General features: G+C 40.0%; 1 protein-coding gene across 13 annotated transcripts in view; it reads left to right on the forward strand.

Moving 5' to 3' along the window:
- The window catches only part of EBF1 (EBF transcription factor 1), a 415,547-nt gene that overhangs the window by 274,584 nt on the left and 115,314 nt on the right, over window positions 1-25,649 (forward strand). For 8 of the 13 annotated variants that reach the window (XM_062188748.1, XM_062188752.1, XM_062188749.1 and 5 more), the window contains one exon: window positions 9,114-9,255. In XM_062188748.1, the coding sequence (XP_062044732.1) occupies window positions 9,114-9,255 (142 nt within the window). The remainder of the gene's footprint in view (window positions 1-9,113; window positions 9,256-25,649) is intronic. The other 5 variants (XM_062188750.1, XM_062188751.1, XM_062188760.1 and 2 more) reach the window with 1 other exon arrangement.

Below are 25,649 nucleotides of genomic sequence, written 5' to 3' on the forward strand. Positions count from 1 at the left end.
ATAGTTTCAGAATTCAGTATTAATTCACATAACATGGTAAATACAAATGGTGGCTTTTCAACCTGATGTATTAAACCATTACGGCTTATTGGGAAAATATGTATCTTGGCATGAGCCTTATGCTGAGCCTTGGCAGAAAATATGAATCGCTGAGAAGGAATCCTTACAGATGGGATTTGATGAGTGTCGGTGCTACACTTAGAGAAAGAATATTCTTAGGTTTAGTAGAGTTGTCTAAGAAGAAAAAGCAATATATATTCAAGGATAGCTGGAAGTGGTTGGATCAGTGACTGCCAAGCGGATCTTGGTTCTGAAGATGACTGTAGTTATTAAGACATATCAAGAAAAAGGTACTATTACATTCTTCCACTTTTTAAACTGTAATTTGCAGAGCACTTGTTATATGTCAGATGCTATGTTAAATGTTAATACATGGATGATCCTGCTAGTTTTTGTATGCTACTTTCTCTCTGGTTCACTTTGCTCCAAGCAAACAAATTGGCCTTCCTTCTCTTTAATTTATCTTCTTCAAATATACCAGTCTTTGCACTGACTGTTCAGTCTCCCTGAGAAACTCTTCTGCCACATCATTGAATGTCTGGATACTTCTTGTTACTTGGATTTCATTCAAAATGTCACTTCCTTTGAGAAGCCTTCCTTAATTACTCAATCAAAAATTGTTCCTCCCTAGGCATCACCCTCTCCCCTGTTTAATTTTTCTCTTAGAATTTGCCAGTCTGAAATGTGCTTTTGTTGGTTATTTACCAATTGCCTGGCTATCTCTGTGTTGCCACCTTTGTGTGGCTTTTGGATAAATGCTCTGTTTTGTTCATGGGTACCTCTCCAATACATCGAATAAAGCCCTGGAGGTGGTAGGTACATAGTAGGTACACGGCCCACTTCTATGATTAAGAGACGTATCTACAGCTATAGATGAGATGGTTGAGGATCAGACTCGGGGCTGTCTAACCCTCACATCTAAGCTGTTGACCAATATGCCATTTTTTTCTATTTTCCATGTCCATGCTCCATAGCCCTTGGTTAGTGAGCATGCATGATCATTCTGTGTGTTTGGCTTACTTAAAAAAGCCAGTGAGGCCAGTTAAATACCAAGAACACCAACAGGAGTCATCAAAAATATCCATATCCACAGAGAGAAGAATGAGGTTTATATCACTTTGGAGTTTTTCATGTTTAGCACATGTCAAAGCACAGATGCAGAAACTAAATCTGGTTTCAGAAGGTCTGAGTTTAGCCCAAGTATGTGAGAGTTTAGAGGTATCTGTTTTTGTCTTCCTATTAAGATAAGAACTAGTTTTGTCTTGAGTTATGGTTTGGATTTAATTTTTAACCACTCCCTATGCCAGCACTTCCATTCTGTTGTAGATTCATGTGTCCTCGATAATTCTTTTTTTAAGATTTATTTTACTTTAAAGGCAGGGTGAAAGAGAGAAAGAGGGAAAGAAAGAAAGGACTTGTATCTGCTGTCTCAAATGGCTACAGTGGCTGGGGCTGGGCCAGGCTTAAGCCAGGAGCTTCTTCTGGGTCTTCTAGGTGGATGCAAGAGCCCAAGCATTTTGCCCATCCTTGACTGCTTTTCCAGGCACATTAGCAAGGAGCTGGATCAGAAGTGGAGCAGCTGAGACATGAAGGGGTGCCCATATTGGACGCTGGTGTCTCAGCCAGCTGCTTCACCTGCTACACCACAATGCTGGACCCAGTCCATAGTTCTTAGTGAGTAATTTGGGATTTTTCAGTCAGGTAGAAGCTAGTGGTTGGGCATTTTTCCAAGGATATCTCATTCCATTTTGGTCAAGGATATATACTTTTTCAAGATGTTATTTAAAGTGGGGATTGGGGGTGAAGAGACCTTCCATCTGCTGGTTCAATCCCCAAATGACTACAATAGCCAGGGCTAGACCAGGCCAAAGCCAGAATCCAGGAACCTCATTTTAGTCTTGTACCTGGCTGACAGGAACTGAAGAACTTGAGCCATCATGATACTTCCCAAGAACATTAGCAGGAAGCAGCATCAGTAGCAAAGTAGCTGGTACAGAAAATGGCAATCCGATGTGGGATGTGGGCTTTCCAAGAGTCAGCCTAAACTGCTGTGCCAAAGTGCCCACTCCCAGTCACGAATAATTTAAGGATAATGTTAGTGAAGACCTAAATGATGCAGATCATTTTATGTGAATGGTACTTAAACCATGGTCAGTCCCAGAGATTCCATAGTTTGTTAACTGGAAGATAACACATGAGTCCAAAGAAAAGACTTAAACCAATACAGTGTTTTGAGAGGCAGAGCTGCCATGGATGAGAACTGGGCTGGGAGTCTACAGATTCCTTTCAGGCTTGCCTCTTAATCTGCCCCATGGCCCTGAGGATGCTTTAAAACCCCTTGGGCCTCACTGCAGCTGAGGACTTCTGTTATCATTTTCTCCTCTGAACCTCATGTGATGAGATAGTTTTTCAATCTGATTGCATTTATTGAGTAAGAATCACACTCTGTACTTGAAAATTATTCAAAGCTGTGTAAAACTGACAGTTAAGAACTTCTCATGTGCATGAGTTAACCAGTTTCCATATGGAGTTCATATGATCCCAAATTAGAGTAACTGAATATTTTGGTATATCTTGCTCTTTTCATTGCTATCCCCCATTACTACATTGGAAAACTCAGGGTTGGAAGCTACTAGATTAATTGATATATTGGGTCTCATGACTGTACATTCAATGACTGGATACAGAAGTGTTTCAGCATGGAGTTGTGTGTAGAGTGTGGCCAGTGTGGGGTTGAAGGCAGAAGTTTGATCAATGCCATATACATGAAGTTTGACCTAGCAGTTAAGATGCTTGTGTCTCAGATCGGAGTACCTATGTTCAAGAACTGGCTCCATTTCTTGACTGCAAATTCCTACCAGTGCAGACCCTGGTAGACAGCAGGCGATGACTCAAATAGTTGAGTTCCTGCCACCCACATGGGAAATCCACATTCCTGGCTCCTATCTCTGGCTTCCATCCCACTGCTGCTGTTGCCGGCATTGTGGGGGCTTTCTGTTTGTGTCTGTCCGTGTGTCTCATTTTTCTCTCTACCCATCTTCTCTGCCTGCTGAATAAATAATATATAGACTTTATTTTGTAGAGGTTTTAAGTTTTTAGAAAAATGAGTGGGAAGCATGTAGTTATCATATGTCCCTTCAATCCTTCCTCACTCTGTGCAATTTCCTTCATTATTAATATCCTATATTAGTGTGATATATTTGTTAGGGTTGACATGCCAGTATTGATAAATTATTGTTAACTAAAGTGCATTGTTGACACTAAGGTTTGCTCTTTGTGATGTATATTCTATCGGTTTAGACCAACATATAAGGTTATAGATATTTCTTTACAGTCTTAGCCCAAAAAATCTCGAGCTCCACTTGTTCATCCTCCCTCTTCTTCCAGGCTCTTGGTACCACTTGTCCTTTTTTTTTTCTTTTTAACTCTCTACATATTTCTGCCATTCCAGAATATCATATACCTGGTATCACATTAAATTGTTTGTGTTGGCCTTTTTGTTTCCATTTGGTAATACACATTTAAGATTGCTCCACACTTTTGTGACTGTTCATTTCTTTTTATCACTAAATAATAACTAGATTCCCAGTTTATTTATCCATTCACCCATTGAAGGACATCTTCAATGTTGCTGATGCCTTACATTTAGCTGAGTTTTTTTATTGATAAAATTGTCAGTTGAAATGCAGTTGTGAGAAGCAATACAGATTCCTTGTACCTTTTACCCAGTCTCCTCAGTACTAACATTTTACAAAATTATACTATGTTATAATCAAGATATGAACATTAATACAAACCACCTATTTTACTCAAATTTCTCTAGTTCACTCATTTGTGACAGTACACTTTTTTAGTTCTGTAAAATTTCGTCACCTGTAAAAATTTGTGTATTGACTACCACAGCCAACACAAGACATGGGGCATTTCCTCTACCACATGGGTCCCTTCTCATGTTCTTTTGTAATAGTCATACTTGCCTTCTCTCAGTGTGTCTGAATTTCCTCCTCTTGTTAGGATACCAGTAAGATTGAATTGGGGATCACCCTGATAGGGTCTTTGTTGTGTTAAAATGAAGCTATCTCCAAGTACAGGGGCATTCTGAGAGTCAGGGTTTTACCATAAGAATTTTGGAGGGATGCAGTTAACCCCTAATATGCAGTACATAACCTCTTGCTACTGGATTTAAAAAAAAATTCTGCATAAGTCTCAAGAGATTAACACAGGTGTATCAATAGTTGGTTCTTTTTTGGTTAAGTACTGTTCCAAGAAGGAATGTTGCCCAATTTCTGTTCATTTGATGTACTTCTAGTTATTGCTTTTAAAGCCTTATTATTAGGGGCCCTGGATTAGAATTAATGTGAAAATGAACAAGCTAAAGCCAGAGGTAAAGAAGCCATGGAAGAGACTAATTCGAGCCCTTCTTTTCTTTTGCTGAGTAATCATGTCTTAGCATTGAAGATCAAGATTGATCACTTTTTAAATCATTCAAAATCAACTTGTAGAAGTGTTTTTTTTTTTTTTTGAGGGAGGTACTTACTAGTAAAATATTCAAAACTTGAATATTGAAAATAGTTATCTTTCCTTTGACTCCATACTTGTTGGAGAAACGCTTAAAGTTACCAGGTTTCAACCATTTTGGTTGCTTTTGTCATAAGCCCTTCTTGAACAAGAGCTGCTACTTTTGTTAACGTGATCTTCCACTCATGATTGAGTTTAGCTGCTTCTGTCTTTTCGAAAATCTGCTCATGAGACAGAGGTTCTGCTTCATGAATTTCAGATAATACAGTTAGGACATGCAAGGTCTCCTGCCTGACACGAATGGAAGGACAGTCTGAGAAATGAGGGTGAGGAAATGCTAACCAAGAACAAAGTCCTGAGACTTCCTTCTTTATGGGAAATATTAGGAAAATTAGACTGAATTGAGAAGATACATAAATACAGACTATTTTCAAAGAAGTAAGATTTCATTTAGCTTTATGTCTAGAATGTAACAGGTTAAGATGCAGATAAGTTGTTGAAAGCAAAATTACATGAACCAGTGAAAACTGTAATTCACAAGAGGCCTAAATTGTATAGTAATGAGTCGTAAGCTTTAAAGTCTTTGAACTTGAAAGATTGCATTGAATAGTAGACATAGAAGAAATATTTCCTGTATCTTTTCATTCAAAATAGCAGTTTATGCTGTAGCCTCTTGATAGCTTCAGGTCATCAACTGAACACATTCCCTTGAACTTTTGGTTTAGCATCACCAACAAAGTGGCAACTGCTCTACTACTGCTACTAATGCTTTATTGGTATTGGATATGAACCAGGAGCCATGCTAACCACTTTAAATAGCTGAGTCTCTCAGTAGCCTTATGAGTTAGGTACTGTTACTCATGTTGTTCTGACTTGATAGTCAGGGACACTGTGGCTTAGGGAAATTGACTTGGCCAAAGACACATCAGGTAGGAGAGGGTGGGAGCCAAGAATCATAAATTGTTTGTCTAATTCCTTCAAATTCTAAGTAAGGGTGCTATATAATGCACATAATAAACTTTAGGAGTATCTATGCCTAGGAAAAGATAAAACAGGGAAGACTGAACCACTGTTGCGAGCTAGGAAATGGAAAACATCAGTGTCAAGTCTGCAAAGCCCGTGGATAGCTGCAGAATTCTCTACTGTCTTAGCTCCTTATACCAAATAACCTCATCTGGAAGGAAGGACCCAGATAGAAAATACCATGGAACACACTGAGAGTTAATTAGCATGCCTCTGGATTGCTACACTGAAGAGTAAATAGAAATAGGAACTTGATTCTAAAAACACACTGTGGTAAAAATATATGTGTACATAACTCTAAACCTGTCTATTTGGCTTATATTTATTTCCGGATATATAATTTGGGAATTCTCATGAGTTAATTGGAATAATTTATTTCAAAACCATTCTAAAGCAGCACTGCCCTGTAGAACATAATGCAGTGATGGAAGTACTCCGCCTTTGCCCTGTCCAGCACAATAGCCACTAGACACCTGTGGCTAATGAACATAGGAAATGTGGCTATAGAGACTCACCAACAGAATTGACAACTTTACTAAGTTTAAATTTAAATAGCTGCCTATGCAGCTACTGCATTAAATAGTGCAGTTCTAGAAAGTCAATGTGTAATTATAATTGATGCAGTAAAAATCTTAGTATACCTGTTCCTTAGATTCTTATCTCTTTCTCTGGGTAGGGAAGTGGAAAAGGGTATACAGAGGGCCAGGATGGTTGAGTCCAAAGGTAAAATCATTTCCTATGTTTATCTGTCCCAAATTCCAGCTGTTTTATTGACAAAATTTGGGCAGGCTGAAGATTTGGCAGGCTCGTCTGTCCCCTTGCCCACATGAATGTGTCAGCACCTCATTAATCTTAGGTTTCAGTGTAAAGGCCCTTTTCCCTCCGACTATGGGCCCATTTTTAAAGGATACTTCAGCATCCCTTTCGTGTTTTAGTTTTTTTTTTTTAATTGCAAGTTACTCTGTGGATTAATTTGAGCATATATTTTATTTAGAGATATCCTGATCATTTCCAAATTGGAACATGAAAAATTTGGGGGTAGGGAAGTTGTGAGTTTTTGAGGAACAGATTAGTTTTTTTATCTTCTAGAAATTAAAAAGCATGAGGATTAAACACGTTACTTTTCTCCAATTTTGATTGGTCTTTTTGTTAAGTGATTCTATCACACATAAGGCCCAGGTGGCCTTCTCTTGCCAAGAAAAAAAATGTATAGGGCTTAGATTTTTTCCGCCTTAACTGTTTTTTGATGTTTTTATTCAATGTACGCATTAAATAACAGTGTCCTTAAAAGATACTGAATATTTTAAGCTTTAAGTCTGTAGCATGTGTGTCTTACAGGTGCATGGTGAATTGGCATCACTTTTTTTTTTTTCCTTTTAAGACGATCATCTTAGAATAACCACTTTGTGTGTTTCCTGACACTGGAAACAGATACCGTTTGAGATTCCTTTTATAGTCTCCTTAGCTAACGACTTCAGTGACTTTTCAGTTGTGGTCTTGTAGTAAATCAAAATTTCTTTGAAAGACCCAGATCTGTTATATAATTGTAAATGTCCTACAAAGTCATCTGCCTAACTAAAAAGAGAAAGGACTTTCTGTTGCCTTCAATAATATTGACTTTGCCACCGCACATAATAGTTTTTTGAAAATAAAAGAACAGTTCATTTTTTTTTCTCCTGTTATTTTAAGTTAACTTAGGATTTGCCAAGGCATATTTGCCAAGGTTCAGGCTGTGTCAGAGCTGGTTAGTCAATCATGAATAAAGTGAAGAACAGCTTTGCGAACTACATCCAACTTACATGTAGTCGCTCCAATCCCTTGTTTTAGGTGGAATTGTGGGTTGCACAACGGCTCTGGGTCCCTGGATGGACTCTGTTGTTTACTATCCATTTTAATAAGCGTATATCATGAGTGATACGGTCACAACCTGCAGTTCATTGTACCTGTGGGATTTATGGAGAGAGTTTTCCAACATGTTTTTAGCATGCATTTAGGTCAAAGTAGGGGACAGTGAGATGTTTAAGTATGGCCACGTTAGTAGGGTGGGAGCCCAAGGAGCGAGTACATGCCAGGCAGAGCTGATGATTCACAGCCATAGGCAGAGTCCCAGCCCCTTCCCTTTGCCCGGCTCAGGTGATGAAATTGCAGTGTTGCACAGAGTCTGGAAGTCAGTGTTCCTGTTAGCCAACTTGGAGAAAAGGCTTCCTCCTCTGAAACCAAGGCCCCACTCTGTGCCAATCCTTGTAAAGCAGTTCACCTCTTCAGAGGCTAATGCCTCTCAAAACCAAGAACAATTAAAGCCAAAGTCTTTCTAAGCAACTGGGGAATTGAGCAAAATAAATCAGAAATCCTCAGCCTTAGCTCCGGAGGCTTGCCTCATTATGAGAGCAGATCTATTAGCCCTCTTGCCATTGTCTTTCATTTCTCAAGTGAGGTGATTCTAATTAAATTAATCTGCATGTCAATCTATCGGTGATCAATCAAAGAGCCGGAGGTTTCCCCTATGCTGCAGGGTGCTTGCGGCTGACAGGGGCTGATAATGGAGGAAGAAATAAACTGTCGAGCAAAGTTAATTAGTCAACATAATAGGTGGATTAAACGGGAGCTAGCTGATTGCTGTTTCCCATGTCAAAGCATGAGGTAGGAGCTGAAGCTGCAATTACAGACAATTATTATATTTGGTTGTAAGAGGTCGCATGAATAAACATATCTCTGTGGGTTTCAGTTTTAATCCCCTTCCCCGTTTAATATAAGGAGAAGTGTAGGTCATTTCTTCTCATTGTTTTAGTCAAAGTTCTCTGAGACAACACGTTTGCTTGAGTCACTTCTCGCAAATTGGATTCAGAGTCACTTTATGAGATGAACTGGGGGTCTGAATTGTGCCTTGGGCCAGTCCCACAATTGCTCTTTTCCCCCTTTTAATTAGCAGGGATTTGGGGTGAAGGGGTGGTAGTGATAGTGATGAGGGGGCTTTGGTCTGATGAACCAAACCAGCTTGGGAAGAAAAAAAGTGCAAATATGAAGTCTCAGACCTAGGAGGGGAAAATGCACCCCAGCTCTTGCTGAAACCTCTCTGTTGTCTTTATCTTCTTAACACTGACACAGTGGGAGGAAATATTTTAAAGATTCAAAAGACTTTTATTTGCATGATCAACTGTGATATCTGCTTCAGTGTCTAAACTGAAGGGTAATTTAGGTGAAACACAACCACCCTTGTGTAAGAAAAAAATGCTAATAAAGATCCTCTTGTTAAAATTATGGTTAACAGTGTACCTTCTGCTGTATAACTATAAACTGTGCAATTTTACTTAAAACTGCATCAAAAGCGTTCCATGCCAAAGACCCACTCATCAATAGCTCCTCTTGTTAGACTTGTACAGCATAAGCGCCAGTTATTATGTGAAATAGCTATGCAATTTTCTTCAGCTCCCAGCTGTTATTTATTTAACTTGAGTTTATTACCTGCCATGCTTTTATATTAAAATGTTCATTCATCTCTCTCACATCTCCAGGTCGTGGTGTCTACGACAGTCAACGTCGATGGCCATGTCCTGGCAGTCTCTGATAACATGTTTGTCCATAACAACTCAAAGCACGGGCGGAGGGCGCGGAGGCTTGACCCCTCGGAAGGTACGCCCTCTTATCTGGAACATGGTAGGCGAATCATTTTCATTGGTTGGCATTACTACTCTTGACTGTGAATTAATTTGGTTTCTTTCTTCCACTCCACCACATTTTCTACTCTCAAATTTCAAATGTCCTTTTGAGCAATACTGACCCTCTGGGGCTTTTAATTTTCAATATGTAATGATGAATGTTTGAAGACATGTATCTGAGCTCTCCCCCATTTCTCATTGCACCATTCTCTGCCCTGAGAAGGGCTGGAATCTCCATCCTTCAAGTTGAGAAAGAGAGGAAGATGTGGACCACGGCTTTGTTACAAGCTCTCATTGACCACAAAATAACAAAAGGCCAATCTGTAGGAAAAATCGGGAAAAGCCATACAATTTTGTATCACCAAAGTTGTCATCCATTTTAACTACTTATGGTTGACCACTAAGGTTTTCTAATAAGTCCATTCTGTTCACAAGCCTGCCAGTGTAGCTATGTGACTGCTTGTTGAACTTCACTTAGAGATCAGGTCCAGAGTCTAGGTTGAAGGGTGCTTTCCGAATATGAAGTCCAGACCAAGTGCTCCACTGGTGCCCTGTACATAACTCTCCCCTCATCACATGAGAGAGCTTGCTTGCTTCAGGTTGACTATGGTGGGGGAGAAATTATATTTTTCTTGAGAATTACAGCCAATGAGTGGTGCCTTTGAGAGAACTGAAGGAAACCAGATGAAAATTTGAATCAAAGAAAGCCAATGCCTTTCAGAAGGGCCATGTGTTGGACTGGGTGCATGTCTGTACTGTGTGTATATGTAACCTATCCATCCTTTCAGTCATCTGCTCATCATTCATGCATCCATACATCTTCAACTGAGACTCTACAGGAAACTAGTCGCCATACTGGAAGTTCTCCAGTTTCCTACGATTAAGCATTAACCCATTTCCCTCCTTTCACTTTCCAGTTTGTTAGGTCAGTAGAGTTCTTTTGTGAACACTACCACACAAATTGTCACCTGATGGCCTGATTTGTCCATGGATATAAGCTGTCTATGATATAATTGATGAGGTAGAAAACTTACTTTCCTGACAGCATCCCTATTTAATAAACATAATCCTGTCATCATTTTTGTTGTCCCCTCTCCCACCCCTGTGCTTAAGGAATGTACAAATGGTATTTTTTATTAATTAGCCAGATATAATGCTTTTAGAAGAGATTCCTGACCAGATTCAGTTATGCAGTTTTTTTAAAATAAACCATCATCTTTCAAAAGCTGCTTCTTTATGGTTTCATTAGCACGGAGATGGATGGATATTACATTTTGCAGAAGGCCATTTGAAGTATCTGCTCATGATTACATTCCTAGTTCCATTTCTGTACTTGTAATTATTCACTTTATAGTAATGTTACCTTTTTAGTACCCTTGGAGTCACTTAAGGTGTTGCATGACTAAAGATCTTTAGTTGAAAGAAAAAAGAAAAAAAAAAAAACAGGGAAAACCTCAATTGGCACAATTTGGAGAGGAATAGCTTAAGAACTAAAGTTAGGTTTTTGACTGGTGGAATGGTCCATGCCCAGTTTGGGGAATGACTTGACTGCCAGTTTGAAATCTGCTAGTCCTGAATTCAAAGATGGTTCACATGCAGCCCACACCCAGCTCTGTTTCTGCTCTTAAGAAGCCAGTAAGAGAGCTAATAATACTACATAAACCATCCCCTCAATGGACAAAACAAAACAAAAAAACCTCAGAGCAAACAAACTGCTAGAAAGGGGTGCCTGTGGAGAGTGATGGTCAGTCCCATCATTTTCAGTGTGATATGCATGGCAGTGTCCTAAACAGGTACCAGGAACTTCAAATTTGATTTCGAATTTCACTCTGGCCTAAGCGTGATGTTGGACAAGTCATCTAGCTTTGGGGTCCCTGGTTCCTGTCTTGGTGAAATGAGCATGAGGATCTGTAAAGCGATTGAAAAGAAACTGTGCTTTGGATGGGTGCAGATGACCCCAACAAGGGAAGCAGGCTAGGTAGAGACTGAAGGCAGGCAAGTGCATACTCCATTGCCTTTCAGCCCAGTGGGGACAGACGTCCCAGTTTGGCAAGAATTAAAACTCTCCTAAATTATAATTGTTGGTAACTAACTACAAAATTTTGAAATGCTGAAGGGAGGAAAGGAGCAAAATAAAAGTCACTTGTGAAGAATGCAGCCCACAGGCTAACATTTGGAGACCTCTGGACCTAAATGTCTCTATGCTTCCTCCCAGGCCACATAGTCTACCTTCCAGGAGTACATGATAGTATTTCAGTTGGAAATGAGGCTATTCTAAATTTTAAAGAGAACATTATATTCTTCTGTTCCCATTTGCTGGTCAGAAGTGGCTATGTTTTATTAGGATAATATTGAAGAAAATAGTGAGATTTCATTGCGACTGAATGATCAGCTGGTGTTGGGTAGGTAGCTAGGTCCTGAATTTTTTTTTAGCTAGGAGGCTTCCTGTTCATCAAAGCGTCCTTGCATTTTTCTCCTAAGGAATGAAAAGATAGACATACTTAGATCCTTAGTAAGAACACTAGAGTAACATCAAAATCTGCCTCTCTGCAGTCAACCAACCACACACAACCACCCACTCATTTAGATGCTTGAAGCTGATACATAAATATCTACTTAGTAGAAAGTGGCTATTGAACCCTTTCATTGGAAATGCGTGGGAGTGGACGGATGCTAATTCATGTTGATTTGGGGGTCATACTTCATCTTGTGATTGAGAAATCCTGTTTAACAAGGCCCTGTTGAAAGCTTACAGAATTCTATCCCGCCCCTCTGCCTCTCTACTCCCAGCTTCACTCAAACAGTTGCTGCACAGTAAGACTGCAAAGCATTTTCACCTCTTGCAACCTGCAGGAACCTTCATTTTACCCATTCTGAGCTTTTTACCATCTCATTTACAGGTAGCCCGAATTATTTTGAGCTACTCTGCACATCTCTATTTATATCTTGCTTGCCAGACAGTTGGAGGAAAGTTCCTTTCGTGGCTCATCTTGCTGCATATAAGTAGAAACAGATCATGGTTAACATTCATGCATGGTCTTTGCATGAATATGACCCATGGACTCAAACTCCTGTGCTCACATAAATGTCCCTGCATTTCAAATATGAGAGTTGACAAAGCCAAATTTATCTCATAGAATTTTGTGTGGTCCAAAGAGGGTGAATCCTGGCATGCTGTAGCTTATGGTAATTACTCTTCCCTGCTATTTTTTTCTCCATTCATAAATACCGAGATTTTCTTTGGCTAGATATTTATGGGAGCGTTCAGGCTAGTGAGGTTTCTTTAAGCAGTAGTTTATGGAAGATGTACATTGGTGGAGGGAGGCAGGCTCAAAATATAAGAGCTCTTAGGGTTTTTTGAAAAAGTGTGGGCTTGGGACTGAAGAAGCTGAATGGCTGCCACCCACAGTGATGCACAACTCTGCAGTTTGCGTGCTTGCCCATCTTGTAGTCACTTGAGCAGATTGCTGGGGTCTGTGTGCTGGGGAGCTTTACAGGGCTTCGGGGGATGCTGTTACTGTCATTGTTCTGCTGGGTTTCAGGTTATGTTGACTTGAATTTAAGGCCAGTTGTGGCATCAGTTTCTCTATTTCTTCCCCCTGTGGCAAAATGCATTGCCCTCTGGATGCTATAGTGCAGAGACCCTGTCAGCTTGCATGTGCTAACACTTTATTATCTAATGATCTAATATGCAACAAGGCAAAGTGCCGGTGCTCATCATTCTGACATAGAATGCTGGGAGAAGTGACTAAATTACTTTATGTACCATTAGCGCTAGCAGCTGTGGTGAACTCACCGGCAGCATTTATGCAAATGCCTGTGAATACACTCTAGTGACTTTGTCAGGAAGCTGTTTGACAAGCAGTTTAAATGCTCATTTTAAAAAAGGATATTATATATATATATATATATACATACATACATATATATTATTTTGGTGTGCTTGTGTTCCCCCCTCCTTCCCTCTTTCTCCTCCCTCTTTTTTGGACTATTACAGGGCTTGCCCTTTCCGTGGATGACAGGAAATCCCAGAGCTCCCCCCACGGCAGGGCTCCTTTCGCGGTGGAGGTTAAGGCCCCACTCTGCTGTTCCTCGGATCTGGGTTTTTGTTGATGTTGTTATGAATTTGTTCAGCCTTCCTATTTATTTGGGAAAAAAAGTGGAACGATTCATCAAGAACTTGGAGAATATGGACATTTTTAACATTCATGAATTCTGACCTGGGGTTAGTTTGTTGGCTCAAATACAGGTGATTTTAAAACATAATAATATATTAAAATGGAAAATTATTAAAATTTAGCTTTTGTGGGCATCAGATATGAACAATTGAATTTTCCTTCAAAGTAAGTATAAAGATTGAGACATGAAATGTGCATGTGCCAGATCCCAAAATAAAACAAATCAAAGCAGAAGTAGGGTTTGGTCAAACTAAAAATATCGTGGAGAATAATGAGTAGTGATGGAGTCAGTGGGCCCATCCCCTTGTTGTAATTACAGTTTTAGGAAAATAGAATCAAGTTTTCCACACCTGCAGTGAATTCTGATCATTTGGTTCCAGCTTCTCTGACAATATGATCTCATTCCTGATCTTTATGAACTACTTTAATCCACTTGCTCCAGAAAGCAGCAGTCTTTGTTGTTTCTTTGCCTCTGCATTGCCAGCCCCATTGACTTCTTGTGCTCAGCTGCACTTAAATTTGCTGTATTATGCACATGTGGAGAAAGCTGATTCAAGATTGCAGAGATTACTCATGGAGCAAATGCCTGCAATGACACGGCCTGGGCCAGGGCTGGAGTCCGGAGCCAAGATCCCAATCCAGGTCTTGCAGGTGGGTGGCAGGAACCCAAATACTTGAGCCATCACTGCAGCCTCCCAGGATCTGCATTAGCAGATAGCTGGAGTCAGGAACCAAAGCTAGGAATCAAACACAGGCACTCTGATGTGTGACATGAGCATCTCAACCAGTAAACACCTGTCTCCCCAGAAACTTTCTGAAGAACCCAAGTGTGCATGGATTTAAAAATGTGTGCAACAAAATAAACTTGTTGGATAATTTCATTTCCCATGAACATTTCAGAATACCCTCCTATTATACCAATAAAACAACCTCAACAAAATAAAATTGGTGAGTGAAATAAACTAAAATAATAAACATGTACCCTCCCAAATCTCTTTCTCCCCTCCTTCCCCACTGTCCTTCTCCCCCTTCCCAGCCTGGGCAATAGCTGAGCTGCAGCTTAAGCGGAGTGAGGAGTCATTGAAGTATGGAAGGTCATCTCCATCACTCCCCTGCCCTCGTTTTGCGCAGATGGAAAGTAGAACTTAGAGATGGAACCTACATATCCTCTGATAAAGCTCATTCTGTGTCAGAGTCCTTTCAGTGCCTTTCACCTGCCCATGGTATGTGGGTCAGCAAGAATGAATTGGGATTGCATAGCTTCCTGGTCTCTGGGTGATATGGTGTCAGAGGCCAATGCAAAGGGGCCTAGGCTTGCTTCCTGTGCCTCTGGGATTTCCAAGGATCGCGTACAATTATGCCAGCTTCTTGACAGAAACACACATTCAAAGCCCAATAGCAGAGCTTGCATGATATTGTGCAACTGGCTTTGTTGCAGAACTTCATCCAAACCCGCTTATGCATGAGGACCTGCAGGAAGGGTCCAGGTTGAGTAGATAAATGCTGGCATCCTTTGTGGCAGCAGTGGTAAATTACAAATCACCAATTAATTTTTCCACTTGAAGATAGAAGACAGATGGAAGAACAGAACCTTAGGGTTAAGGATATCCATATGGATCATAAAAGAGAACACCAACACCCCAGGTTTTCAAGTATCAAGTCAGGCCTTTTTCTTTGAGCAGTTGAGAAGAGGCCTTTTGTCGTTCCTTGGAAGAATGTGGCAGGTAAGCCAGATAATCTGCAAGGCAGTAAGTGAAGACCTATGTCCAGTGTACCCCCTGAGGAATTCATAAGGCAGGTAGCACCAGGAGTCCTAATCCTAGGGACGAGAGAGCCCACAAAATCTTAACCTCGGGCAGATCACCCTGTAACTGCTAAGCAGAAATTTGTATCACATCCTTATTTGAATATGACCACCCACAGCTTTGCTGTGAAAGGAGAAATGTGCTCAGGTTTACTGCTATGCTTGAAGGTGATCAGAACAAACTATTGTATTATTATTAGTACTCTTACTCCTGGTTACTTTTTGCCTATTACCAGCCAACGTTTATGGAGCACTCACCGTATGCCAACAGTAGGCTAATCCTCCAACTAACCTGATTAGATATGACAATTATTATCCCTATCTTATAGATGCATAAATTGGAGTTTAGAGTCCACAAAATTAATTAAAACTAGACCTGGAATTTGACCCTAGGTGTACCTACAAGTGCTATAGACGTCCATTGTAAAGATGAGGGAACTGAGGCCAAACAGAGGGGAAATAACTTACCCAGCGTCACAGAGAAATAGTTGACCCAGGGATCAGAACCAGAAAGCCCAGTTCTGGAGTCTGTATTCTTGATTACTGCTCTTAGAAAATAATGCCAAATTCTTCCCATCTCCTTTCCCATTGTTCTTATTTTTTTTCTCCACACAAGTAAGGCAATTATGTGAATATTTTAAATAGACCTTTCAAAATATCGCCCAGGGCAAACCTTTTTTAAAAAATAGGACACATCATGTAAGTATACCTTAAAGTTCATTTTCCTTCAGTAACCTGTTTTTCACATGGCTGGAACACATTCTGCTAGTCAAATTTTTTAAAAATGCTGATTTTACTTGATGACTGGCTTATTTTCTATGACAGTAGTAAGATAATAAGGAGGTTCATAATGTTACTTACTTGCAAGAGTTTAAGATTGATTTTATTTACTAGAGGGAGAAAGAACGAGATAGTCCATCTACTGGTTCACTCTGCGAATAAAAGTGGCTGAGGCTAGGCCAGGCCAAACCCAGGCATCTATCTGGGTCTCTCACATGGGTGGCAGGGACCTGAGTACTTAAGCCGTCATCTGCTGCCTTCCCAGGGACATGAGCAGGGAGCTAGATTTGAAGCATAGCACCTGGGACTTGAATTCGCATTCTGATCAGGGAAGTGGGCATCATTCATGGTGGCTTAGTCTGCGCCACAACACTGGTCCCTTTCAGAAATGTTTTAACTCATCTCTCTGGAAATCACTTGTTGGCCATGTGGCTTCTGTGGCACAGTAAAGGTGGAAAAAAAGAAGGCCATGAGAATAATGAGAGTTTGAGTTCAGCAACTGTTAGGACACTGGAGGGTTACTGAACTCCATGTTAGAAATAACATTAGAAATTGATACAGATATGGAGGGACTGTTACCATAATATGAATTTCTTGACAAACTTGTAAACTGGGGAAAAGTTCCAGTATATTTGGTATTTTTGTTAGATCTCAGAAATGGATGAGCCTCACCTGATTTATTTTAAAGATTTACTTATTTATTTGAAATGTAGAGTTACAGATAGGCAGAGACAGAGATAGAGAAGTCTTCCATTCACTGCTTTACTTCCCAGATGGCCATAATGGCCACAGCTGCGCCAATCCAAAGTCCAGATCTTCTTGTGGGTCTCCCACGCAGGTGCAAGGGTCCAAGGACTTGGGCCATCTTCTGCTTTCCCAGGCCATAGCAGAAAGCTGGATTGGAAGTAGAGCAGCCGGGTCTCTAACTGGCACCCATTGGGATGCTGGCGCCGCAGGCTGCAGCTCTACCTGATATGCCACAGTGCCAGCCCCCCTAATTTCTTTTAATAAACACCAAGTGTGGTATGTTGCAAGGTGGTGGTACTTTCTGCCAGAGGTGACACGATTTTTGGAAGCCTACTATTTAGCTTATATTTGGCTATAAAAGCATCATAATTTTAATTTATTTTCATAATTGGTAATTGCAGACAAGGCCCTCCTAGTACTTGTTACAGAAACATTCCTTACCTGAGAATTTCTAGAGGATCCAAGTGATGTTAATATTTGAGTAAAAGCTCCAGTGGACTGTTCATAAACTCTCCTTAACATTAGATATTTAGAGGCAGTGGCCAGGAGTTACATTTGAAATATTTTTGTTTGGACACTTTTAGTTATATATGCAGAAATAAATGACCAGGAAACTCTTTTAACTTGCTATATGACCTCAAGTCTGTACTTCATTTTCTCTGAGCCTAGTTCCCTCATCAGTTAAGGTGGGGCTTAGGAGAACCTGTCAAACTCTGATGGTTACTTGTGTGAACCCAGTTAATTTTGAGAGATTCCCTTATCTCCTGAGAAGCACACACACACACACAGCCTTGGGAAGTGCCTGCCAAAATGCCAACGTTGTGGTGTTTCTATAGAATAGACCTATGGTTCACTTTCCTCCGCCTTGGCATCTCTTCAGGAGGTTAACTCTTGGTTCTAGACAGTCTGGAAAAGCCACAATTGTGACACACACACAGCCACATGCATCTTGGGCAGCACTCACCAGATGTTCTGCCTGAATTCTTTCAGTAGAGAGAATATAGTGTATAATCCACTTGATGGTTAGCAGTGAGCTTTTAAACCAGTGTTTCTCAGGCAGTAAATAATTTTAGGTGATGAGGGAAAAACATTAAAATGTTTAATAGTCTTGTATTTATCTTGATACATAAGCCAAACAATACAACTCAACTGGAACATCATAATCTCAGTTACAGTTCTTTAGAGCAAGACTAAATTCCAAGGAAAAGTAAATGGATATAAACAAAAATAGCAGCAGCTAAATAAAAGTAAGTAAATAATAGCTTAAGTGGTACCAGGATGGAGCAAAATCATGACTGAAGTTTGGGAAATGCTATGAAGATTGTAAAAGTTTGGGGAAGTAATAATTCTTTCAGATCCCCAGGAAACAATGTGTAAGACCCTGGGAAACATCCCTCCCCCACCCTTTTTTTTCAAGAATCATATATTGCTTTTTCAAAGAAAGCCTTTTAGACTCAGTTTCCTGCTAATGTAGACCTAATATCTAATAGTATTTTAAAACTCAAAACTTCTTCCCAGTTAACTCTGTTTTTATTTTTAAACAAGCAGTATCTGCATGTCAGAGAGCAGAAATTAGTTTGGAAAGAGGACTTGAGTCAAGAAAGGGAAACAGCCGCGGTCCACCCAGGCAGCACATTATGATAATGTATACGGGACCAGCTGGACACTGAGCAAAGCTGACATTGTGTTGTCAAGGGCAGCATCGCCCATCAATTTCCGAGATAGGGTTTGAGTTCAAATGACAGAAAAGAGCTGCAACTGTGTTGAGACTGATGCTTGGGGGAGGGGGCGGGGGAGCAGGAACCAGCCGGGCCTGAAGACAGGAAGTTCTGGTGCCTCCGGAAGCGGGTGGCTCTGTTTTCTCATCTGGCTGCTACCCTTCCTTCTAACCTTAACATCTGTCAGCAAGGTCCACCTGGGTCCTTGTGTGATTACAGCCCACTTCAGGGGGAGCTTACAGGTGCTAATTTTAACCCCCGAAAAGAATGGTGTGCCTGCTGCTAGAATGGGAGCCAGATTAGCCCAGGAAACCGGACAGCACGTAGCCACCACTCATCCATTAGGAAGCCCCTTGTGGTGTAGTCAACTGTTAAGAACTGCTGGATGAGATTTTAACTTTTGATGTTTCATGCCTTAATATCTCAGTTACCGTGATGATTCCTCTTTTATTCATTTGCTTATTCATTCAGTTACACATCTATTAACACATTTTGACTGACTACTATATTACAGAATAGAGGTGCAGAGATGAACAAGGTAGGAACAGTTGTGGACATTAGGAGGTATATGGTCATGTGTGTATGTATATATAGGTGTCGTGGTTAAACAAATAATGGTACATAGAATAATTGGAATTGCGGAGATGGAAAGTGCCATAAAGCAGAAATATAAACTGTTAAGAGCTGACAATAAAGTGTCTCAGCCAAGTCTGAACAATCAAAGGAGTTTTTAAATGCTTAATAAGACAGAGTAGCACTTAGGCAAAGAGGAAAGAGTGTTGTAGGTAGAGAGGAAGAAATCATGTTCAAAGATCCTTGTGAACAGAAACCATTAGAAGCTTGAGGAAATGTAAATAGGAAACACAGATTTATGTCGGAGATCCATTTTTGAGAAAGTAAACTGAGAAATTTCTCTTGGGTTGGTTTTTCTTTTACATGGAAGTTATGGATCTATTACACAGACACACACACACACACACATACACACGAAGATTTATTTATTTATTTGAAAGTCAGAGGGAGGGACTGATCTTTCATCCACGGTTCACTACCCAGATGGCGGCAATGGCCAGTGCTGGGCCAGGTCAAAGCCAGGAGCCAGGAGCTTCATCGAGGTCTCCCACGAGGATGCCTGGAATGTAAACACGGGCCGGCCTCCACTGCTTTTCCCAGGCCATTAGCAGAGAGCTGTGTTGGAAGTAGAGCAGCTGGGATGTGAACTGGCACCCATATTGGATGCGGGCATCTCAGGTGATGACTTTACCCCCTACGCCACAATGCTGGCCCTGGCCGTTATATTTTCTTAATCACAGGATGACCTGGCTCATTGTCACATAAAATGCTGGCTCTTAACCAGTGTTTTGAGTAGTGATTATTTTGCTGCTGTAATAGCAGCTGTAGAACTTAATGGGTCAGGGTTGTGGCACAGTGGGTTAAGCCAACACCGGCGTCCTATGTGAGTGCCAGTTCATGTCCCTGCTGCTTCCCTTCTGAGGCAGCTCCTGATAATTGCACCTGGGAAAGCAGCAGGAAATGGTCCAAGTGTCTGGGTCCCTGCAACCCACAAAGGAGACCCAGAAGATGCTTCAGCCTGACCCAGCCCAGGTCTCTTTCTGTCTCTTCCTCTTTCTGTAACTCTGCTTTTCAGATGAGTAAATAAATCTTAAAAAAAAAAAAAAAAACACTTTCTATGGCTTGTAGTTCAGTGGTAAGCACTTTGTGCCATGTCTTTTAATGTTCTGGGCACCCACAGAAAGGCACTACTATTGTTATGTCTATGTAACTAATGAGGGAAACTGAGGCCATCCTTCCAGGATTTGGTTGTGGTCGGAAAGAAAAAGAGTTAAGCTTTGTATCTGCTGCTTTTGGACCTCCAAGTAGCTGACACAGGGACACATTGCCTTTGTTCTTTCCCACTGTTTAGTCAACGCTAATCCCCGAACATTGGACTTCAGAGGTGGAGAGAAATTCTCTTGCTATTTGAGCATGTAATATAATACGTGCTTCAATTGAAGCAGATTGACGACGTTACTCAAAGGCCAATTGAAAAGCCAGATCTATGCTAAATCCCAAGGGTAAGGTAGCTGGCATGTGCAGTGATATACAGGAAGGTGCTTTTCTGGGTTAAGATAAAAAATCCTGGTATCACGTCACGCTATCGGGCACCCCATCTCAAACTCCCTGTGCCAGTCTTGCAACTTGAAATACTCAGTGGACAGAAATGAAACTTTATAGAAATTAGGTGATCATCATTCTTATCAGATGAATGTGATGCCATCGGCACGATTTTAGCATCCTTGAAAAAAAGAGATTTACCTGGAGAGGTGCAAGAGAAAGTCTGAGGCATGGATTGTAGAACTGTTTCTTTTCTTGCCATGGGAGATTGGGCTGTGAGATGACCTAGTAATTAAAATCCTGCTTAAATGTGTGCTGCTGGTCAGTCATAACAGAAGCACTGACATGGGAAACCAGACGGGAACCAGAGAAGGAAGAGAAAAGAGAAACACAAAAGTAACACTCTCTAGCCCACAGGATGCAGAAATAGATCTGAATTGACTGAATGCATATCTGACCACTAAGCATGAAAGCAGAACCCAAGTACTAATATATTTTTAACCAAATCTGTTAAATTAATCAATATTTTATATGCAAACATATGCTCCTGTGTTGCCGGCTTATTTAATTGACAGTTGCAATCAGCACAACACCAGTTGTTCAAACCCATATTTTTCATCTGCAGTTCTGGGGAGAATGAAATAAAGGGACAGAGGGAATAGGTTTTGCAGACAGTGTCAGGTCTGAGACCTTTTCTAAACACAACAGTTCCTTTGGCAAAGGAATAAAAATTTCCAGATAGGTGTACATGTAAAATATGAACAGATAGCGGCAGCCTTTGACTGTTACTGAGGAGATAGATTAACATTAATGTGGTTGGTACATATTGAGGATCTTCTCTGGTTCTTTGTTATTCTCTATCTACTTCTCTTTGGATGAGCTGGGGAAGCCAATAGACCCTGAATACCTACTATGTGCTGGGCCTAGGGCACATGACTTTACATATGTTGTCTGTGGGATGGTGAGTGTATCCCAGGCAGTTCAGAATTTTTTTTATCATTTCTAGAGAAGGCAAATATATCTTTGGTCTTTCTTTGCCAAAATCTTCTGGCTGAATCATCAAACCAGCTGTGCTCCCCTAGTAACTATTATGTGCAACAAATCTATAAAGTCAGACCTCATATTCTTCTACCTTTTAATTTTGGCAGAATCCTAAACATTCTTTTTGATTTGGTTAGCTAAAGGCCTTTGGCATCCAATACTTGTTGCACAAAAGAAAGAAAAGAGTTGGAAAAATGTTAGTAAGTATTGTCTCAGGATAACCTAATGGTCATTATTTTCTTTGTTTACACATGTAAAGTTCTATAATGAACACCATTGAGGTGGATAATGTCCAGGCTGAAAATGAAAGGGGAAGTGGCCCTACACTTAAAAAATGTAAATTCTCATGGTGTTGCTATCACTTAAATGAGAATACTTCAAAATGTTTGTGGAAAACGGAATTTTAAAAATAAGTTAATTTTTTGAATTTCAAAACAATTTTGAAACCCCTGCATATGAGTGAGTCTTCAAAAATTCATGAAAGGCACATATAATGAGAAAAATCATGCATCCATAGATTTAAAAATATTCCACATCAGTATAAACTTAACTTTTAATTCCATTTTTTTCATAAACTTTTTGAAATTCCTTTGTGTTAGATATTCAAAATCTCAAGTTTGTGTTTAGCAGCCCAACTTGTAACAATAGGCTTAGAAGCCTGGAAGTTTGGCAATATTTTCAATGTTCCTGTGTTTAAATTGGCATCTGTGGTGTTATATTGGGATGCCATTTTCTGAACTTGGAAATAGAAGAAGGTGGAGAGAAATTTTTACTATAATTCATACATGGGTCTGAGTCTTAAGGGGAAAATAACTTTACAGAATATTACTACTCTATTTCCAAGTAAAGTTAATAAATATCCACCCTCTATCTTGGGGATAAAACATTGCACAACTAAGATTTTATGGGACTTTGGCTGTATTTATCTGATTGAAGTGAAAGTTTTAGCCAAACTGAGCAGAAATTTCAGATAAACACCATCATTGAAGGGTAGTTTGGGTTTTTTTTTTTTTTTTAAATATTTGACTATATTGATCAAAAGAGACTCCCCAAGTCTCAAGTTTAAATGAGTCTCTGAAATTCAGCTGTCTCCTACTTAAGGCTGATACTAAGAATGGTTGAGGTAATGTTATGGGAAAGTCCTTGGAAAACTGAATGCTAGTTAATTGTCAGGTGTTGGTTTCATGCAGAGTGCTGTTCAGTTTGTGAATGAAGGAAATTCCTGTCTGCAAGGGGTGAGTTGAATAATTGGACTGATTTGCACACAGAGGTGCATGCCTAGCTATCCATATAGACACATCTTGTGTATCAAGATAAAAGTTCAAGGAAAAGGTCAGGACATGACAAAGGAATAGGAAACAAAAGGAGTTCATTAAAGGGTTAGCATTTTGTAAACAAGGATAGAAAAGCTTCATGCAGAAGATGGGTCATTTTGGCAAGGAACTGTATAACTGAGTGGAGGCAAGTGGTACAAACTTCCTGAAAAAGAAATAGTGGGAATGTGCAAAAAACATTTGCAGACAATGGGTTTTGTTCTTTCCATCTTACTTTTGTTCCTCCCTATCTCCCTCTTTTTTCTCCTACATCCATTCTTCTTCCTCTTGGTTCTGTCATCATCTTACATCTGTTCCTTGCTTACTCTTTGTTGAAATTTTTACATAGATTAACTAATTTAAACCTTAGAACATCCTTATGAGGTAAACTCTCTTAAAATTGTTATCCCTGATTAAAGTGGTAGTAACTTAGGTTTATGAAAAATGAAACGATTTGCCCCAACTGTTAAGAGGTGATGCTGACATGTGAGCTGAGGCTTCCTGAATCCAAAGCCAGAGCTCCTAATGGCTGCCAAGTCCTCCCTCCAGGTTGAGAGAGACAGGAAACAAGGTTGTAAAGGGAGAATTGATCATAATTATGAGGGTGGACATGATTTTGTTGGCTAATTTTTGAGGAAGGATAATCTGTGTCTTTGTGTGTGGGCTAGATTTTGCACATAATTAATAATCATGTAGTAGGAGGGAATCACAAACAGGCAAGTGTGTGTGCTCTTCACAGTCCAGAGAGAATGGCCCGGATGCCAAAGGGTACTTGTAGAGGAAGTTGAGTCAGAACATCATGGAATGTAAAAAGGAAGTGGAGTTCTCGCTTTGCTTTGCTCACCTGTATGGATCAGTTAGATGATACACAATCCTTTGCTTGTGACGTCACAGATCATCACCACGGAAACATCTGTGCTATAACAAATGCTGGATTGCAGCATCACCGAATGTGTCAGTGAGGAGAGGAAACTGGTTCAGAATGATAAGGCTGTCCATAGTGAAAGTTCACTCAAATACGTTAGCAATAGCAGCCTCGGTTGTGCAGAGAAATATAAGCAGAACTATTCCAAAAAGCACCAAGCAGGACTTGTGCATTATTAAAGGTTTGGCAAGGTTGATTTTGAAATGCTGCTCACATTCAAAACACGGTTCTCTTAAAAAGTCACTATCTATGCTGTCTTGCATGATGACAATAGAAATCCTTCAGGAGCAGGGAGCTCATCTTCCAAACTGCTTATTGAAAATCTTATGCATAGCAATAGAAGCTTAGCTGGGACCTCCATGTGTTTTGAAAGAGGCCTGAAACAATCAGAAGCAGAATTGCCCATGATTGTGGTTTGTGTTTATTTTTGATAACTCAATGGCAGTATTAGTTATGTAGCTACAAAAATTAATAACTGAAAGATTCTTCTTGGCCCTCCAAGGATTTTTGTCAGTTACTCTCTGGTGGATCATGGACTAAATCCAGACTTCATCCATTTTACATTTCATTTGCATGATACTTTAAGAACTGATACAGTTGTGGCTGACAGTTAAAGATATTTTTATATGAAAATGTGGATGGGCAAGTTCCTTTTATAATCAGAAGAGCTGGTACAGACTGAGCATCTCTAATCTGAAAATTTGAAATCCAAAATCTACAAAATCTAAAACTTTTTGAGTACCAACATGATGCCATAAATGGTAAATTCCATGCCTGACCTCATGTGATGGATTATAGTGAAAATGCAAGTACACCAATATATTTTCTACAATTACTCTCAGGATATGCATGTAAGGTGTGTATGAAACACAGTGAATTTTATGCTTAGACTTGGGGTCTATTCTGAATAAATCATTATATCTATGCAAATCCTCTGATATCTGAAAAAGTCTGAAAGCTGAAATACTTCTGGTCCCAAGCATTTCAGGTGAAAGCTGTACTCAACCTGTTGTGCTGGATCCACATTCTCAAATAGCAACTGTGTTGTCAAACTCAGATGTGTGTACCTTTTGGATAGGCTCTCTTTACTCTGCATTTAGCCAGATCCCCACCATTCCCCTCTTCCATTACATTAACTTACTTTTCTGCATGGCATTTTGGGTATTTGCTTTTGTGAAACTTGGAGTAGTGGGAGATTAATGTTTGTTAGCCCAGTCCCAGTTATATAGAGGGCACCCCATAAACGATAGCTCAGATTAGTTTACCCATTGCAGGCTCAGTTATTTTCAGTTGTTCCTGAAATTGGCTCCACCCAATAGAACTTCCTGTAATGGCAGAAGTGTTTGATCTCTGTGCAGTCCAGTATGACAGTGACTTGCCACTGTAGCTGTTGGTCACTTGAAAAGTAGTTAGTATATCTGAGAAAATAACTTTTATTTGCTTTTCATCAACTGAAATTACATCTAGTAGCTACTTTATTGGGCAAAGCAGATTAAGTAATAGTATTGAATAGTCAGGTGTCTTCACTTAGTTGTAAAATATGGAGTATAGACAGGAGGGGTGCGTGAGTGTGTCCATCTTACAAGAGATGACTTATAAGGGACTTCCTGGCTTAACACCATCTACTTCCAGAAGTCATCCTTAGTAACTAACTAGAATTTTTGTCAATTAAGGAGACAAAGACATGTGTTTAACATAGTTTATGTGCACATTCATACCAATTAATATAAGTTACCTTAAGCTCAAATGTAAGCTTTACTGTTATCTGTCC

Source organism: Lepus europaeus, chromosome 4 (genome assembly GCF_033115175.1).
Source record: "Lepus europaeus isolate LE1 chromosome 4, mLepTim1.pri, whole genome shotgun sequence".
NCBI classification, from domain to species: domain Eukaryota; kingdom Metazoa; phylum Chordata; class Mammalia; order Lagomorpha; family Leporidae; genus Lepus; species Lepus europaeus.